Source organism: Micrasema longulum, unplaced genomic scaffold (assembly GCF_059751315.1).
Source record: "Micrasema longulum isolate JH-2025_06_02 unplaced genomic scaffold, ASM5975131v1 h1tg000678l, whole genome shotgun sequence".
Classification (NCBI taxonomy): Eukaryota; Metazoa; Arthropoda; class Insecta; order Trichoptera; family Brachycentridae; genus Micrasema; species Micrasema longulum.
Genome location: NW_028277874.1, coordinates 2694559 through 2714352, shown reverse-complemented (window position 1 = coordinate 2714352; position 19794 = coordinate 2694559). Strand labels below are relative to the sequence as shown.

At 35.1% G+C, this 19794-nt stretch overlaps 1 protein-coding gene across 1 annotated transcript in view; it reads right to left on the bottom strand.

The window, feature by feature from the left end:
- Positions 1–19794, bottom strand: part of sev (receptor protein-tyrosine kinase sevenless) — a 175931-nt gene that overhangs the window by 4686 nt on the left and 151451 nt on the right. Inside the window, exons 21-34 of the mRNA XM_088229477.1 lie at positions 17717–17992; positions 15931–16145; positions 13739–14049; positions 11570–12103; positions 10532–10696; positions 9123–9372; positions 7609–7817; positions 6760–7179; positions 6368–6589; positions 5300–5562; positions 4562–4756; positions 3118–3337; positions 2385–2592; positions 1071–1234 (exon numbers count right to left, since the gene is read on the bottom strand). Coding sequence (XP_088085603.1) covers positions 1071–1234; positions 2385–2592; positions 3118–3337; positions 4562–4756; positions 5300–5562; positions 6368–6589; positions 6760–7179; positions 7609–7817; positions 9123–9372; positions 10532–10696; positions 11570–12103; positions 13739–14049; positions 15931–16145; positions 17717–17992 — 3652 coding nt within the window. The remainder of the gene's footprint in view (positions 1–1070; positions 1235–2384; positions 2593–3117; positions 3338–4561; positions 4757–5299; positions 5563–6367; positions 6590–6759; positions 7180–7608; positions 7818–9122; positions 9373–10531; positions 10697–11569; positions 12104–13738; positions 14050–15930; positions 16146–17716; positions 17993–19794) is intronic.

Sequence of the window (19794 nt, the reverse complement as noted above, 5' to 3'; positions counted from 1 at the left end):
CTGAATTGATACACTGCAATGCCGTCCAAAACTTTGACAATAAGCAAAAAAACACCACACCACATAACACAACACAACAATACCAAAAGGCTCCGGTGTTTTAGGTTCTTATTTGCAAAAAGTTACCATTTTATCTCAAGTGGATGTTTTAAGCTCCGAGTACATTACAATTTGCAATACCAAATTTAAAGTGTTGTTTTTTTTTTAAATAGCAGTAAATGAAAAATGAAAAAAAAAGGATGTTCCAATATTCCAAATTTTATTATTTTGGAACAAACTTTCGTGGTTTCATGTTTTTTTCCAAAATTATTAAGTAGAATAATTATAGAAATTTAAGATTAAAAATGCAAAGCAAGACTAGATTGTTCTCCACAAAGACGCATATTTGTTTTCAGATTGGAGATCTAGAAAAGAGCCTATGACTGTATCATTCAAGTAATGAATTTACACTATTTAACAATGAGGAAATTCAGTAATTAAAAAAAAAAAACAATTTGTTAATAGACTATTTCACTAAGCCAAAAATGACAAGGCTATGATTTTTTAATGTTGTGTATTTCTGAAATTAATCCACGTGTGACGTCTCAAGTTCTCTTCCGCTTCTTCTCGGTTAGTTCTGCCGATTGGCCCGTTGACGGCAAGTACACCGGAAATCTTCCACAACTCTCTTATCATTGGTAGATTCATATGAACTAGTGACGTTGTTCAAAGTACTTAATTTTGATTAACTTAACTAATATATATATATATAATTTAAAACTCCAATTTTTACCGCACATAAGAACACATTTTTTGTATCCAATTTCCCATAGGGCTGAAGTTCCTCATTATTAGTCCGCCTACAATTGAACATTCTTTATTCAACAAATCTTTCTAAGATGAAAGCTTTTCTAAACTTGTTTCATTATGTTATGATGTTTTTATGTTCAATGATGGTGTGTGTAAGGTGATTACTTAAACTGGCCGACAGCCATTGTAAAAGTGAGACTTGCAGACAATAGCATATTTTTAGTGTCACGATGCAATGATAATCACAGGTGCATGATTAATAAGTATGTTATTTTACTCACCATCAGCTAAAACGGTGATGTACTGCGGCTCCTCATTCATGTTGAGGATCAGGGATGTTTCGGGGTCCAGCGAGGACATGAGGTGTTCCATGACCTCCAGGCAGTGTTTGAAGGTCGGGCGATGATCAGGGTTGTAGCTCCAGCACTTCTGCATCCAGTCAAACCTGTAATGGAACAATTAGTTTCACCATTTACTTGGTAACTTGATGGGATTTAGAATCAAATTAAGGCCTCTATTGAAACATTTGCTGATTTTCAGATACCCACTGATGTAGTTGTAAACTTGCTTCAGTAACACTTTTCACCATATCTGCACCACAAAGGACTTAAGATGTTCAATGAGTTGCCGACAGAGATTAGGGATGCTGGGTTAATCACGTGGGATGGCGATGGTTTTCCTTAAAAACAAATTTCCATATAGGTAGCTAGAGGGTTATTAGAAAGTGTTTGAATAAACAATCAAAAATACAAATAAGCCTTCATCCAACTTGATACAATTTTTAATTTTTTTATTATGGAAATAAAAGACGAGTGATACTTTAATCCACAACGTACAATTCCTTAATGAACAGATAACACAAGTGCATTCCCAATTACTATACTCATTGTAATATTTTTACTTTTTACCCTTTGTTTTACAGAAATCATAATTTACAAAAATCACACTCAAGAAGGATAGGACACTAAAAATAATATATATACAATACTTAAATTCATTAAAAAAGCATTATATCAACTCATTAGTTAACTCGAAAAATTTCCTTTAGAACTCTTTATCAAGAAAAGAAGAAAAAAAAAGGGTGGTAGTCAACTAAGTATTGACAAATTTATAAAGAAACCACCTGAAAGCAATTAAACACACCTCATTAGCTCAATTATGTATATTGATAAATAAATATTTTAAATGTATTATTCATAGATCTCTTGGAGACATTTTAAATTTATCTCCTGCTTCACTTTTAACTTTTACATACTTTTATATACTAAAAGTATCTAATGAATTATTGTTGGTCTTACTTTTTAAAAATTGTTTTCTTGTACCTTGCTTTTATTAAAAATACTATGATTTCAATAATAAATAAATAAATACTTCAAAAGATAATTTTTGATGTCTTTTTTTACATCCCTCGACTTTCGAACATTCAACATTTGCACACATTTTCGGGAACCAATTATGTGCGAAAGATGAAGGGCTACTGTACAAGCAGGGAAATGCCCATCATCTGGGTTGATAGCGTCCATAGCTATAACTATAATGTTGCTGACCATAACATAAGTTAGGCGATTAGATAATAAAGTATTTGTTATGCTTACATCTCCTGGGGACAGTTGAGGGGCCGCATGAGGGTCCTGCCCCCCTGGACGTATCTCATGACAGCGTGGTTGGACAGGGCCGCATAGGGCTGCATACCGAGGGAGCACACTTCCCAGCACAGAACGGCCCACGCCCACACATCGCTGGCCCGGCTGAACACCCCGTCCGTGAGGCACTCTACAGCCATCCAGCGAACCGGCAACAGACCTAAAACAACAAATACGGCATTAAAACATACTCATTCTTAACTCATAAAAGACTATGCTAAAAATCCCCCTGAAAATGGTGGTGCTGTAATGTCGCAAGTATACAAAAGATTAAATAATAAGCAAAAGATTAAATATTTTGAAAGACAGGTGTTTAAAAACACAAATGTAACACATATAAATACTGTTTATTTATTTTAAAAGTAACAACCTGCTAAGTCTTTATTTTAGAGGCTTGTCAGCAGGTGGGAAAGAGAGGATGTGGAAGGAAGTTATGAAAAATACACTACTACATCTAGATCAATTGAGAAAAAATCTTGGATTTTTTCTTGCAACTGGCAAGAATCAAACCTCACAGTTGGCCGTCTAACCAACTACGCCCAAGCGCCTAATACTCTGTTTTCCATAATTTGTAAATATAATTTAGGCCTCAATTTATTTTTACAACTTAATTATTTAAAAAAATAAGAGATATAAATATCAAGTCTTATAAAATTTTCACAGAAACAAGAATAAGGTTGGCTACCTTCCCCCTCCTTGCGGTAGTAGTCGTTCTTGTAAATATCCCTGGTGAGGCCAAAGTCCCCGATCTTGACGATGCGACCTTGGGGCTGTAGGGAGACCAGGCAGTTCCTGCAGGCAAGGTCGCGGTGCACAAAGTGAAGCTGCTCCAGGTAGTGACACCCTCGTGTTACCTGAACGCACATGCTCAACAGGTCGCCCAGGCGAAGGCAGTCGTTGCTGTACTGTAATTAAGAAACATCACTCTTTGTATTTTTTAAATTAGATAAGAGAAAACAAACTAATTTCATATCAATCTGATGAACTGTGACGGGAATTAAGTTCTTAGCTGAATATTCAATAGCAAATAGATGTTTGCGTAGTTAACATCAAAGAGATTGAGTTTTTGAGAGAAAAGGTAGTTGCTGTAGTTTCATTAAATATTTAAGAAATTTACATTTTTCTTCGAAATATTTACACCAATCATCTTTAGATAGCATTGCATGCCTTTTTTTGAATAAATTTAATATGAAGATTCTTGAAAAGCAACACCATACAATATCCATACTCACTTCGAGATTAACAGAAGTAAACAGCATATTTTTAATATCACAATGGTTTGACACTTGAGTTATTCAAATTTTTAATGATGGGGGTCTAAATAAGCTCCTGCGGTCTGATTTTGAGTCCGTTCTATAGCAAGTTAACGCTGAAATTAACATGACCGCGCTTTACTTTGAACGTAAACTCAAATCCTCATTCTGAGTGCGCTTTAAGCGAAGCTATGACATTTCAAAGCGATAACCTACCTATCTAAGTTAACACGGGCTACGGAGCCAGCGTGGCTTCAGCCGTGCGATGTTGTTTTTATTTGGACACGCATATTTTCGTCGTCATATTATAACAAAATTATAGTGAAGATAGAAAACACACTAGGTACATCTTAAAAGGAAAAATAAACATCACAGCGTCATATCTTCTCGTTTAATAAAAGCATATAGTATGTTAATTAATAATTATGATTGACGGAAAAAACAAATAATTACATATATTATGCTTACCTCTGACCACTCATCTTTTTAAAATGCTTCAAATGAATACAATACAATAAACAAACGATCCCGAGTACGCGTAAATGTCCACGCAATTCTACAGTTCAGTGTCGTTAAAAGCAACAGTGCAGCCAACTTAACCATACTTAAACTCCCAATATTAACACGAAGCGGTAAAATAGCACGGTTTAAATTATCACCTACTCAGAATGCGAAGAGTGTTAATTTTCTCACAAGCTCGTGTTAAATTTACGCGAATTTAGAATCAGACTGCTGATATCACCCCTGTAGATCTTTTGTGACAGGATAAAAGTGACGCTTGAGGTGGTTGAACTGATGTTTACTTTGGTAATCCGTTTTAATAAAGTATTGAGGGTCTATCTAATTAATATCCTTAATTAAAAACTTGAAGCTTACTAGCATGGGTCTTCTAGCACGCAAGTAGCCCAGCAGATCACCGGCTTCCATGAGCTCCATGATGATGAAGTGTGGGTCGTTGTCCACACACACGCCCAGCAGGCTGAGGATGTGCTGGTGACGGAAGTTGGACATGAGCTGGGCTTCCTGCAGGAACTCTGTTTTCTCCTGCTCTGTAGCTCCTTTCCGTAGGGTCTGTTGACAAAACAAACATTGCTACATAAATACCATTATATTATAAACAAAGCTCAATCTTTTCTTATCTCTATGGACTTTGTTAATGCCACAGTGGACGTTGTGGGCGTGTAGAAATGCTATGAAACTATTAGTTGACAATCACACAGTATACAAGTTTCACTGGCTAGAATCTAACTTTGTTAAAATAGTTCTAACTTTGTTTGCCAAAATGATTTTAAAAGACTACCCGACATTTTATGCCAAAATATATATTTTAAAATTTTTATGCACTTATCGTAATATAAACGCTTTAAAGTTTATTAATTTAGTAAATTAATCCTCAAGTTCTCTTCCGCTTCTCCTCGGTTAGTTCTTCCGATTGGTCAGTTGACATTAAGTAAACCGGAAATCTTCTACAACTATCTTATCATTGACTGATTCATATAAACTAGAGACATCATTCAAAGTAGTTTATTTTTATTAAAATATTTTTTTCATACATTTTCAAGAAACTTTGTTCTTTGTTGGATTTCTCGGATAGTTCTAGTAATGAAAAATTACCTTAATAGCCACTCTGGTCTGGTCAGATTTCCCTTCAAACACCTCTCCAAAGGCCCCCGAGCCCAGGAACCTGGACAGCGTTATCTGGTCCCGGGGTATGTGTGTGAGTGAGGACGTGTCAGGCAGCACGCCGCCCCTCCCGTACAGCGCGCATGCAGCGAACATGCCGCCACCACCGCGTGAGCGTGGAAGCTCGCGCAGGCTAGCCAGCTCCATGTCGGGGCCGCGCGTGACGAGTGTCTTCTTGTCGCGGCGTTTCATTACTGGAATTTTCACATTGAATATACAGATTATACATTAAAGCCAGATAACATCATTTGAAGAACGACAGAAAAGAGGAGACTCGATACAAACATGAAAGGTACACGGCAAGAATTAGCTCATTATTTATTTATTTAATTTATGGACTTATTCAGTCATATTATTATAGTAAATATATATTTTTTTATAATTAAAATAAAATAAAACTCTTTTTAAAAAAATGAAAGCTAATAATAACTACCTCAAGACAGGATCTAGTTTATTTCAGTGATTGTTTAAATTTAAAAAGACTTACACCAAAAAAGTCCAAATCCTGTCTTGAAAAGTTCAGATCCTGTCTCGAGTTTACAATGTGACACAATCAGGACATTGGTGCATGCAAGCTATATCGAAAAACTGAGTCTGCAGCATTTTTTGCAACCGGAGTAATGATTAACAAAAAAATAATTTTACAGGAGAACTAAAAGACGAATAAAAACCTTATTTGTAGGACACTATATATTTTTACATACAATCACAGAAAAAAAGATAGGGAGCCACATTTTGTTAGTTTTGAATATTCCATTTTACTAAACTTCTTCATGAGGAAAAATGCATGAACTGCCGATGAATTATCAACAATTAACACCCAGGGATAAAGAAACTGACACTTTCAAAGGCTGACAAGTGTGGTTAAGGTTCTTAAGAGGCATACACAGCTTGTGGCTAGGCCAACCAAATCAGACGTTAAGTGACATTTATTACCGTAGGATTATTAGGGAGGTGAGACAATATTTTGGAGAATGCGGTGACAATGAAATAACTTACACACACAAACTCCAATGCACAAAGAGAAGACTCCGAAGAGTGATATTCCAATCCCTAACAAGATGGGAAAGTATTTCTGTTGCGATACCAGAACTGCAGCTTCCGAGAAGTCAAACTCTTCACTGGGCTCTGAGAAATCACTCCAGCCCAATAAGTTCCGAGCTTGCACGTAGAATGTGTACCTCTTGCTCAACTTAAGGTCTGTGATTATCCAGTAGTTATCTGAAAGTAAATAAGGCTAGTCTGTAAACATGCCGCTTAGGAACTTTTGCCTTTCCACTAAACATGTATCTTATGTCTAAATACAAATTATGGATAAAAAAGTATGATTCAAGTTTCCAGAAAAAGATTTATGCATATTTTGCAAGTATTAATAGAGAGTAAAAAATTACCTGTGCCATTGTATAGCATCTTCCACCCGTCTCTGATCGGTTCATCCGTTCCTTCAATCAGCATTGAGTCCGCATTATCCTCAATACTGAGGTGAGGCACGTCAGATTGGGGCTGGGAATAATTTGCTTCTCTTTTTACTCTACCAATACCCACAGTAACAACTTCACTGCCATAACCGACAGAGTTATCTAAATCCAAAACGTGCGAGTTTGCACTAGCCTCAGAGACCAACAGCTCTGTGGGATCGATCGAGTCTCTATGCGTGCGAACTCGCTCTCCGTCTGTCGGTTTGGCGTGACCGTACAAGTTGTACAGCATTATGGAACAGCCGTGAGGAGCGGACGGAGGCCACTGAAGCTGATATACAGAGCCAGAAAGATGTTGAACTGTGGGTTTACCAGGGGGAGATGGACGATCACCTATAAATAAATGTAACATAAGTATCTTCAGTTGATATAGTGTTGATTCATAATTTAAGAATCATTGTGCCGAGTATTTACTATACTGTCCTGTCTAAAATATTTTTTTAATGCATCAATGTCCTGTATTTTATTTCCGATATATAATTTTATTTCAGATTTCATATTATTTTATCAAAATGCATTAGATTATATGTACACACATCAATTTACAGCAGAGAGTAGAGGCGGGTAGGAACTAGGTAACGCCGGCCGGAAAAGAGATGCTATCTCACATAAACATATTCTAGATGAGAGAGACAACATAATATGAATTTAATGGTAGGTAAAACTCTTTCATTAATAATGGGAAAATCCACTTCAATTTGGTTCAGAAAAGAAACATGTAAAGACGAAAATTCAGATAGAAATAGTGTAGATGAAACTTACACAAAGTCTCAAATACAAATGAAGAATCCTGAGGCCAGATGTAGGGCATTGTGTTGTTCAGGTAGGTGATTTTGATTCGGAATTTGTACTGAGTTTTAGGCAGCAAATTTTGTACAGCGTAGTCAATAGATCCATCGGATTTTTTAGATCCTTCGTCTTCTACTGTTCTCCACAAGTCTGAAGTCACCTCAGCATACTCAACAAAATGCCTGAAATCAAAAATAATTGTTAATAAAAAAAATTACAAATAGCAATAGATTATATTTTATGTAACTCAATTGTAACCTATGGCGTAATAGGATGGGGAGGCACTAATAAATCAATATTAAAACCTTTCAAATCTGCTCAAAAATCGATTATTAAAATATTTTTTTTAAATCCACTCAGGTACCCCAGCGTCAAGTTGTCTGAGGAATTCGATATATTAGATATAAGGCAATTATATATATCTAGAATAATCATGTTTGTGAAAGCAAATTATTCTACCAAATTCCCAAAGGAACACCCCACACTACCAGAAGTCAAACTAAAGGGTGGATCATGGGGTCTACCACAAACTCTGAATTCGGGCAAAGAAATTTCAGGTTTCTGGGCCCCAAAATAATCAATATGTTACCCGAACATTATAAAACCATGACTTGAATTCAATTAAATAAATTTGTAAAGAAAATGGTTACTGGATTTAGGGAGAGAAAAATCAGAAAACTTACTAAAAAATATTCTAAAATAATAAATGGTATATTTAAATATTGTATAACTCTATAATTAATTAACTAGTAGGTAGTCATACTATTGTTTATTTTTGCATAAAAATATCTGCCTTAAAACAGGTTGTACCTAGTTAGGCAGACTAGACAAAATACAGAGAAATCTATTACCTAAGTGTGTATGTAGTAGATAAAGATTGTAATTTTTTGTTGATAAACCATGATTATTATTATTATTATATTATAACCTATAATATAATTATCATTTTAATAATACGGAAGAAGTTAGCCTAGTGAAATGTGGTTGTAGCTGACATTTTATTAGTTATATTTTCCAAAACATCGACACATGATTTAGTCCAGAAAACAGTACTAAAGTATGATTTTTCTAAGAACCATTCTCTAACATTTGGGTGACAATAAGGATTGAATAATTATAATTTAGAAAAAAAAAATCAATACATAATGCTTGATAGTGATATGAACATTTTTATTGTAACACTTAATAGATTTTTTTCAATTTATGAAAATAATTTTATACATTAAAATCCCTGAAATATTTTCTTTGCTGAATACGCCATAAACATAATTTTGAAATATGTGTTTACATATGCAAGCGTCCAATATATTCCCAATAAAAATTATATTTCAGGAACTAAAATTGACATTTCATGGACTCAATTCGGGAGTCAGGTGACTGTTCATAGAAAAATCATACTGTAGTATCTAAAAGGCCAAAAAATATACTAAGAAAATTTACCCCAGTGCGTACGTCATTTAATAATGTAAGTAACAGTAAGGGCTTACTTAGATGTTTGAATTTGTTTGTACGGCATCCATGACACATGCATTGAATACGCTTCAGTGGCTGAGGCCAGAATAGGGTTAGGCTCGGGATATGTCCGTATGGCCACCGTCTCACTGTCCGTGTGTACGTCACTATTGCGCGAGTAAGTGCGCACCCACACCGCATAGCTTTGCGAAGGCATCAGCTTCAAGAGGTCGGCCTGTGTGGTGTGGTTAGAAGGAGACTTTGTCTTTGCAAAAAAGGTGTGCTCTGAAAGAAAATAGAACACTTATTAATGTTTACTTACCCAACGAACCTCATGCTTCCCTAAAGCTAGGGATTCCTAGGACAGCGATGCCCGTATCTTGGTGACCGTAGTGAACGGTGATGCGGTGGACAGCTGTCGTAACGGTGACTAGAGAGTGGTTTCCTAGGAAACCCTAGCTTTAGACTGAGACCGCGAAATAAATAGTTTTGTGCATTCAACATAGTACCGTAATCACACAGCTTAGAGTTGATTTTGGTGCAAAATATTAATTACAAATATTTTTAGCTGAAATCTGGCATTATTTAGTATATTTATATTTTAATTTTTAATTCCAAATATCTTCAAACAAGAAAGGATTTGTTCTTCATACGAATTTCAAATCTTCTTAACATTTATCTTAGTAGGGTATGTGCTTAAATTAGTTTGTAATAAAAACCCAGCCCTTACACGACACCGCTTACTTGGGCATATAAATTTAAAACAGAACATGGACCATGTGCGGTCCATAGAATGGATAGAACCAACACATTCCTAAAAATTTGACTAAACAATCAGTACTTATTTTATTTTATCTATTAACATCAGCTATAAGTAAACTAATCTTTTTAGAAACTACAGTAGTTTTTATTTATTTGTTTGTTGTTAATCGTAGCGTTCCGAACTCTGAGATTGACTTAGCGGTCAGTGCTTTCTCGGCTTGCCGGGCTCCCGGCCTCCCGTTTATGCCGGGTAGACCGATTGCGAGGAACCAGGGAGACGAAGCCGCCGAAGCGGTAGGTTACACCTGCGTAACCTTTCACCAGTGCAGTTACGTGCCAACTGATGTAAAAATCACTGCGCTCTGTCTAATTTTGGAATAGGGAACTGCATTAGTCTATTGGTTATTTTGTGGCGGCCGCTTAGAATTAAAAAAGAGATCCTTGGAAACTCTGCGGAGGCAGTTCTAACAAACCAAACCATGTTTATTTTTCTTTAATTGTGAATGTTTTATAACAAATTTAGCACTTAAATCAGTAGACACAGTGGTATTTTAATATTAAACTTTGAAATATAATTATTTCACGCTGAAATTATGGTACGAAATTGTTTGGTAAAAATAAATTAGCAACTAGTGGATTTCCTCTTTATGTTCGTATGGTTGATTAAGGATTTCCAACAGACCTTCAACTCCGTGATTGGGTGTGAAGCTGCCCTCAGTCTTCCAGTGAATCTCGTGCCAGAGGTCCAAGTCCGCAGTCCCCGGGCCGGGGGAGGGGGTGGACCACTCCACCCGGGCGTGGTGCGGAGATAGTACCGTGGCCTTCACATTGTGAGCCGCTTCGGGAGCTGAAACCAACAAACCATTTTTATATCATTTAACCTAATCATTGAGGATTTAAATGGAGATGGAATAAATGGCGCCGCCACAATATATTTGAACAAGTCACAGTGACATCGGAAATTATTAAGCGCCCACCTCCATCACAAGAATAAATGGCGAGCTTCATAAGAAAAAAAAATCTGTTTATATAATTGTTATGATTAATTTCTGCAAAATCAAATCATAGAAAAGCGACAGTTTTTTTATCTAGATAAGTTAAAGTTTTTTTATGCGACCAGAGCCCCAATTACAATGCGGAGCTATCTCCATTATTTGTCTATGAAGTAAAGTCAAACGTTCTGATAGAAAATGTTTGTATCTTTGTCGGTAACCTGTAATTAAACATTTAAAAAATATATATATATATATATGTATTTAATTTTTCATACAGAAAATCCGATATCACTTTATAGAAAATTGAAGACAACTTGGTTAGCTTCCAACTTTGTAATCCAGGTCCTGGTAAGCTTAAATCTATTAGGCCGAGTTTTTAAATTTTGATTTCTTTTTATGATAATATGATTACACATTGAGAGCAATTCTAGTGGCAGTTTATTCCAATTATCAACAAGAGATATTTGTTTATACGGTGGTTATCACTGAAATATTTCCCTAGACTGGCACCTGAAGCGTAAGACTGTGATCACTTACCTACATGTAGCAGATGATTGAGATTCGCTGCATTTTATTCAACAATGCAATGCCCTACGCACCACGGGGTGTGGATAAGTAAGGGTTTAGTTGAAAGGCTTCCGTGGGTTAAGGATAAATTAGGTTATGCCCAGTTTGAAATTGCGAATTTAAATTATAAAGAAAGGATAATTGATATTGATATTTACCTCCCGCAGAAGTCCGCAAAACACCAGGAGGTCCCATCACCGGCTTCAAATCAATGAGATCTCCATAGTAATTATTGATCTGGACGGAGAAGACATACTTAGAAAATGGCACCAATCCTCCCAAAGTGAGAGTTCTTTCAAAAGTTCTGACTATAGTGCAAGTCGTCTCATTACACCGCGAATGCTCGTCTTCCGAATATGGTTGGTAGTAGATTGTATAGTATGGAGTCGCCATCGTAAAGTGCTCACACATTTCAAATGTTTTTATTTCCGGTAATAATAGTGTCAAGCTCGTCGATGTCCTATTGACCAGACTGGCTTGGAATGATTCCTGCTTAGGAATAAGGCATGTTTTGGGAGGGTACGGCTGTATCTTGCTTCCAAGAGCGACAATTTTTTGCCCATTTGTGATATTTATAAACTTGATTCTGTTCATTCGTTCGTCATTTTTTTTAACGCAATACATGTGTTTTTGTGAAGAGTTCGTCCAGTAAATATGTTTGCTGTCTACTGTTATTGAATTGGGAGGAAGACCTAAAACAAAAGGTTTAAATATAATAATATGCTAATATTTAACACAAAACAATTATCACAAATGAAATCAAAAGAAACATTTAGGCCTTAAGAGGGCAAAATACGCAAAAAAAATGTATACTATGGGCGTAAAATACTAAAATATTTTTGAAAATATGTACCCTAAGAAGAACAAGCAAAATGTGCTTTGCACCACAGATAAACATACTTGAATATAGGCAAAAATGCTTTAAAAAAAGCTTTATCAGAAGGTACAATAATTAAGTCTAGCAAGCATGTTAACTTCAAAATTGTTCCCTAATACTAAAGCTAATAATATGAAGAACATTATTAAGTCAATAAAAAATTAATAAATGTGTATTTGTAGTCATCTACATAAACATTCATAATTTTCATTGATTTTGCCGTGCGCAATTTTCATATAAATTTGTATGGAGCGAATGGAGGGAATAGTTATTTTCTGTCTAACGCAAACGCAGTCTTCAAAAAATTTAGTCTGAGATAAATATCGGAGCCGGACAGACGTCCTGTCACTCGAGGTATTGTGGTACACCTACCTGCAAGAACAAGTTTTTGTGCGTCGTTTAAAATGCCTTACTCGTGCGTACTCGCTAGCTAGTCAACTACCTATCCTTAAAAAAATGCTCTTTGATATGTACATACATTTTATATCTACATATAAAGAATAAAACTAAACATACTTTGACTTAAACAAATTGCGTTTGTAATGTGTATTTTTAAAAATCTTTTCCAAGCCAAAGCGTTAAAAAATCTGAGAATTTCAGAGGGGGACACCAGGAATACCCCAGCTAAAATGTCATGAATAGGAAAATTATGTCATTATGATTGTCATGGTAGTGTTCATAAAACTGTTTCATAATATTTCAAATTTTCTGCAGAATTCATAATTTTTTTAAGAAAGGATGCTATATGACATGGTGCTCCTCTCATTGGTACACGTCGAATACCGCGTTAGCGGGAAAGTACAGTGGGGAGTGGATGCAAAATCTAATACACGTAATCCAAATTTTTGTGGTTATTGCTGGAAATAAGCTACCAAATAGCAAGCACATGTGTAAACTGTGTAAATCAAAGATGTAGAGCGAATTAATTGTAATGTTTGCTGTTTGCATGGGGGAATTAGCAAAGACAAATGTGAATTATTATTGAAAGAATTCGGTAAAATATTTATTTTTAAATTTTGATACATTCTTAACATTATGGGACAGGATTTAGCAAAAAATTTAATCAATATGATAATTAACAAAAAAGTTGTTGAAAAAAATATGCTACCTGGGGGACCCTAGATAGCCCCTTAGACTTGGAAGGGTTAAATTTTTAAATTAAACGATCTTCCAACATATTTTTGCGAAAATAAAAACAGTTAAGGCATCTCGTTATGTAAGATATCCAGATAAATCACTGGTGGCAAATCAAATTTATAATCTAATGTTTAAAAACTCTATTTTACTTCAATTTTATTACAATTCTACGTTGAAAAATTATTTCGGCATAAAAACATCTTGTGTTTATAATAATAGGGACAAGTAAATTTGATTTCATAAATTACAGAAGTAAAAATCAACAACGCAATCTGACTTATTATTTATTAAGCAAATATTTTTTTCTACTTACCATGATCATTAAATTTTGTTGCATTTACAACAACCTTACAATAGCATCCATTTAAATCTGACGATGTGATGTGTTTCAGCCAAGCGTCCACCCAGTATATTTTCCTGTCCTCGGCACTAGTCAAGTCCAGAGTGAAGCCCAAACCGACAGCGGGATTCTCGGGACACGTGCACGGCTTGGCTTGTCGGCCAATGGAGTTGTTCTTGGCAAACTGTTGGCCATTGAAGAATGGTCGGACGTTGGACCCGTCGACGGTGGAGGTCATGAGTTTACCGAGACCGTGGTGGTTCATCTCGATCCAGTAAAGGGTCCTGAAAAACATGTTTTTGTTCTCTTTTCAAAATACATAATAGAATATTAATGCTAATTTTAAAACCAAAAACCAAATATCAGTTACAGCTTTACCTTGGATCAACTTAATTTGTTAGCATGCGTCGCACTCTGAGTATAAACGCAAATCGGTACATGATTACAACACCAGGTTTACTAGTATGGAAGGGCTAACTGTTCCTAGATATTGCAATAAATATGGAAAAAGGACACTACACTACAGTATACCTAAAATATGTAACATGTTACCAAACAATATTAAGAATAGTGAGTTGAATACAGAAGTGAGACGTATGCTCAAATAATGGATAGTAAAACCAGTTTTTATATTATGTTTTCAAATAAAATTATTATTAATGTAGGTTGAGTATGAAATATTGAATACATGGTTTTTCAGGACCAGACTGCGAAACTTCAGAAGAACGTTCTTCATGGTAAGATTTAAAAAAAATCCTAATAAAATTTTTCCAAAAGGTAATTTTTTTTTATCTCAAAATGAAAAAAATCTTTAATTTCTCGGACTAGCAGTCCCTCCACAAATCCCTACCCCTCTCCTACCCAGCCGCTTCCCTTGTCCGCGTCTGGTGCGTATCGCTTCGTTGGTCAAACACGTTTTTATCGCAATTTTTTTTTGTCAGGGAGGGGTAGGGGTTTGCGGAAGGGATGCTAGTCCGAGAAATTAATTTTTTTCATTTTGAGATCATTAATTTTTTAATTTTTTTTTTTAAAATTACTTTTTGGAAAAAAATTATTTATTTTTTAAAGCTTACCATGAGGAATGTTCCTCTAAAATTTCACAGTCTGGCCCTGAAAAACCGTGTTTATAAGAACCTGCTGACGAATTGTATGCTTGCAATTCAGAAGAACTTTCATTTTAAGGTTATTGTGTAAATACATTTAAAAAAAAACATTACATTAGGTTGATATTTGGAGTACAGATATTTTTATTTTATTGGTGGTCACGACACAAATACCTTTTTATAAACGTACATATATACACCTACACAAATTTGGAATAATCAGTGATCAGTTTCATTATTTTTGCGACATCTTCGAGACTGGTATCTTTATTATAAAATTCAATCTATTTATACAAAATATATATAGGTATCTTTATTATAAAATTCAATCTATTTACGCAAAAAATGCCATGACTCGACTGGCCAAAATTTGGCAAGATCGGGGCACCTCGAAGAAAACTAAAGTGTTCATAGTGCGTACGCTTGTGTTCCCAATATTCTTATATGGCGCAGAAACGTGGACAGTTAAAACACGTGAGCAGGAGAAAATAGATGCCTTCGAGATGTGGTGTTAGCGTCGAATGCTGAGAATACCATGGACAGCCAGAAGAACAAATGTCTCTATACTGGAGGAACTCAACGTAAAAGTTCGTCTATTGGCCATATGCTGCAGTTCTTCGGACACATAGCTAGACGTGACCCGGAAAATCTGGAGAAAATAATAATCACGGGCAGTGTGTCAGGACGAAGAGGCAGAGCTGCAGCTCGATGGATCGACCAGGTGAAAACAACGCCACGAGCGACCCTATGTGGAGCTGTGGAAGGGCGCAGAGCTGTGAAGAGTGGAAACGGTTTATCAATGGAATGGCTGGTGAGAGTACCAATGATCACAACCCTCAGAACGACAGAGAAGAAGAATACAAAATCAGTAAGGATAAAGAAATTGAAATTGTATAACAGTGATCCGAATTCGATTTCTAAAAAAAATGCACGATGAAGTCAATGTTTACTAGAAATAAGCTCATCAACAAAGATTGCTTGCTAGTAACCTAAGATAATAGCAAGACATGATCTACTTCGTAAATTTATAATTTTCAGTAAAAGATTATATGGTGAGCGTACCTTGTTACGGGTGAAACTTGCAACCTCTTGATGTGTAGATTCCTTTGGAGGATTCTCTCTAGCTTGATGACTCCCTCCTTATCGTAGGCATTCAGGTCCATTCTGTAGAGCATGCACTCATATTGATCGGGAGAGTTTTCTACTTGGGACCAGTACAGCATTCTAGCTACCCAGTCAACGGCTAGACTAAGTGCAGTACCATTGATGGAGAGAACCTGAAATTATATTAAACATATTTATTCTACAATGTACGACAGTGGATAGAACGTTTAGCAACCATGTATGTAATCTTGACTTCGATTCCCAAAATATTTATTCAAAGCTGCAATATTTCATACTTCTTGAACTGGCACCAGTAATTACTGTACTAATGTAGTGCCCTATGCACCTTCAAGTGCAGGTAGGGTAAAGAAGTGTTCATTTAAAACTATACCCGTTAGATTAAGTACAATATTATTTGGCTGTGGCTCGAGATTTTAAAACCTAAATATTAAAAAATATTTTAACTTTTTGTTTTACTACCTGGGTCTCGATAATGATGGGAAGATAAAGACATCATACCTTCAGAATTCTCTCGCTATTACGAAGATACACTACCGATCCCCCCACCATCAAGTTTTTATGTAAGTAGATCGGTTTGTACCGACAGGTCTAGAACCCCTTGATACGTCAAAAATTTTATTCCACCAAGCAATTTTTCCGTTAATTATGATTTATTTAAATTTTTAATCGTTCTGAGGTTGGCACTTTTATTTAAAAATGCCTATTATGAATATGAGAGAGAAATAAGTCAATTTTGAAGTCAAATTAAATTCTGACATAACTGTCAGTTTTGAAAAAGAGTGTCTAGATGCAAAAAATAATGTTGCTAGATTCTGCCCTATTAACATATAAGAGGCGTAAGAAAGTTGCCAGTATAAAAAAAATATTATTATATTTTTTCCATCTGTTTTACTATCTTTTTTAGTGTAGGTATCGAGACGTTAAAGAAACTGGCTTTGTAATCAATCAGTAGATAAATACAGACGATCGTTAAGCGTACCGTCTAGGTAATTGCCAAAAGTCATTTAAAAATCATGTTCAAGTGATCATTTTTTGCTTGAATTAGGATTGATTGGAGTTTAAAATCGCTTTGAAGTAGGCACTTTTTATCACAGAACCCTATGTAAAATATAAACGAGAACTATTTTAAATGTCAATGAAGTAAGGAACGCTGACTAATTTTTGCGGTCATTCATTGGTTTATTTTGATCATATGATGTCGAGACGACAAGTAGGTAGAACAAACCGAGGAAGATACAGAAGTTAAGTATACCGTCTCAATATGTATAGTTGAAGATAGCGTTCATAATTGATGTCCTGAGATAGATATGTTCTAATCATCAAGAATTGCCACTGCCACTATAGTTGCATTGTCTACGTAGCATGTGATGTTAATGACCTTATCTCCCTTAGTCCTAGATTTACCACTTCCTCTAATTTTTTTTATTTGTGTAAGAAAAGTTTTTTGGCTTATATATTTTTGTGATATATTTAGTTATAAAGATGTTAAACTTGCTTTGATTTTTTGTTGTTCTGAATATGTGCTTATTAAAAAAATATTGATGAATAATGTTTTTTGTGAAATTGTTTTATGCAATTGCAGTAAAGAATAACAGAAAAAATATATAGACATATTGGCAGATCACCAACGAAATTAATAACTCAATTTTGAGTTACAAACCAAAAATAAAATTCCACAGATTAAATAATAATTATTATGATATATAAAAATACATTAACAGACCTTCGTATGACCAGTTTCATCCATTCTCGAGACATATATCTCCTGCTCCTGGTTCATCCAGAAAATGAGTTCCTCCTTCAGGGAAACTGCGAAGTCTTCTGTTTTCCCGGGACTCCGGGAAACAGTATAAGTATAGCCATCCCCGAGATCCAAGTCCACTACCTTGATGGAGTCGAAGAATGATATCGCCAGTTTTGGGATCGGTGATTCCACGTCTGTGGATGCTGACACGATGTGGCTTTTGAGACCCAGGCCAGCATCGTTTACAGCTTGGACCTGTGGAAAGCCAGAATAGTAAGATTACAATGATCATATTTATATTTTTGGAATGAGTCATTGAATTTCATTTGGCACCCAAGAAAAACAACTTTTAACCATACAAATACTGGTTTACCTAGTGAGGCACGTCATTAAAAAAATAATAATTTAAAAGTTCGAGTACCTATTTAATAAATGATGGAGTTCAGTGGTTTTTTATTTTTCTTTTATTTGTTAATAGACTATTAAACTAAGCAATTTTTTTAAATTATCGTATCGTATTAACAGCGCATAATTTTTTTAAAGTTTTGTATTTCTGAAATTTCTCTTCTTGGTCTTGCTTCTTCTAGGTCAGTTCTGCCAATTGGTCCAATGACGTACGATAAACCGGAAATCTTTCGCAACACTCTTATCATTGCTTGATTCATGTGAACTAGTGACGTCGTTCAAAGTACGAGTAGTTAGTTTTTATTATTTTTTTCATACATTTTCAAGAAACTTTGCCGTACAATTGAATGCTCCAGTTTTTACGGCACGTAAGAAAACGTTTACTCTCTATAAAGATATCCAAGAGAGCATACCAAGCTCTCCTTGGTTCCACACAAAAAAATTGTCTAAGAGATTAATCTCAAACATTAGTAGACTACGAATCGGCCACTATTGCACTAATAGCCACCTTTTCAAAATTAATATTGTAGGAAGTCCATGGTGTGAATGTGGTTTGGACCATGAGACTCCAGACTATATATTCTTTGGCTGTCCAATAAGGGACAAACATAATATGTACTCCTCCTTAAAAAAATATCCTTACCCTATTAACATAGCATCACTCCTCTCCATCCTTGATCCTGAAATTATCCACCATATAGGAAGCTTCCTCTCAAAAAATATCATAAATTTTTAGTTTTTTTTAAAAAATGTTATTTTTATTCCTTTAAATAAATTTTACTCTTGGCAGAAATCATCCTTCTTAGGATGGATTGCCTTAATATAAATAAATAAAAAAAAACGTTTTTTATATCCAATGAGGAACTTCAGCCCTACAGGAAATTGGATACAAAAAATGTTTTCTTGCGCGGGGTAAAAATTAGAGCGTTTAATTGTGATGCAAAATTTCTTGAAAATGTACAGAAAAAAAAAAATATATATTTTGATAAATATGCTCTACTTTGAATGACGTCACTGGTTCATGTGAATCAACCTATGATCTGAGAGCTATGGAAGATTTCCGGTCTGCTGCTCGCTTCTGGACCAATGGGAAGAACTGAATGAGAATAAGCGGAAATGAACCTCTGACGTTTCACGCCGAGTTATTTCAGAAATACAAAACTTTAAAAAATCGTAGCGCTGATAATACAATATATAAAAATTATTTAAAAAAAAAAAAAATAGTTACATAATCTATTAACGAATAAAAAAACCACTGAACTTCCTCATTTCTCGAAGGGGTGAACTTCCACATTAAATAAATACATCTTCTACTAATAACATATTTGTTTAATATGAATTTCTAAACATTTATAAAAAGGAATACAGTATTGTAGGATTATTACGCGTTGACGCGGGGAGCTCCTACACCAGTTGGAAATGACAAAAGAAAACTATGTTGATGCTTTGATGTTGAACTGATCTGAATTACTTCATGTCTGCGCTGAACTACGCGTGTACTATTGATGGACCTAAGGGTGCTACTGATTTTATAGTAGTTATTCATAGTGTTCTCTATACTGCCTGTATACTAGTTGTTGAATAAAGTGTGGAAATTAATGCCCAAAATGTATTTAAATTTGTAGAAGTTACAGTTCTTTTTTACCTTTCCC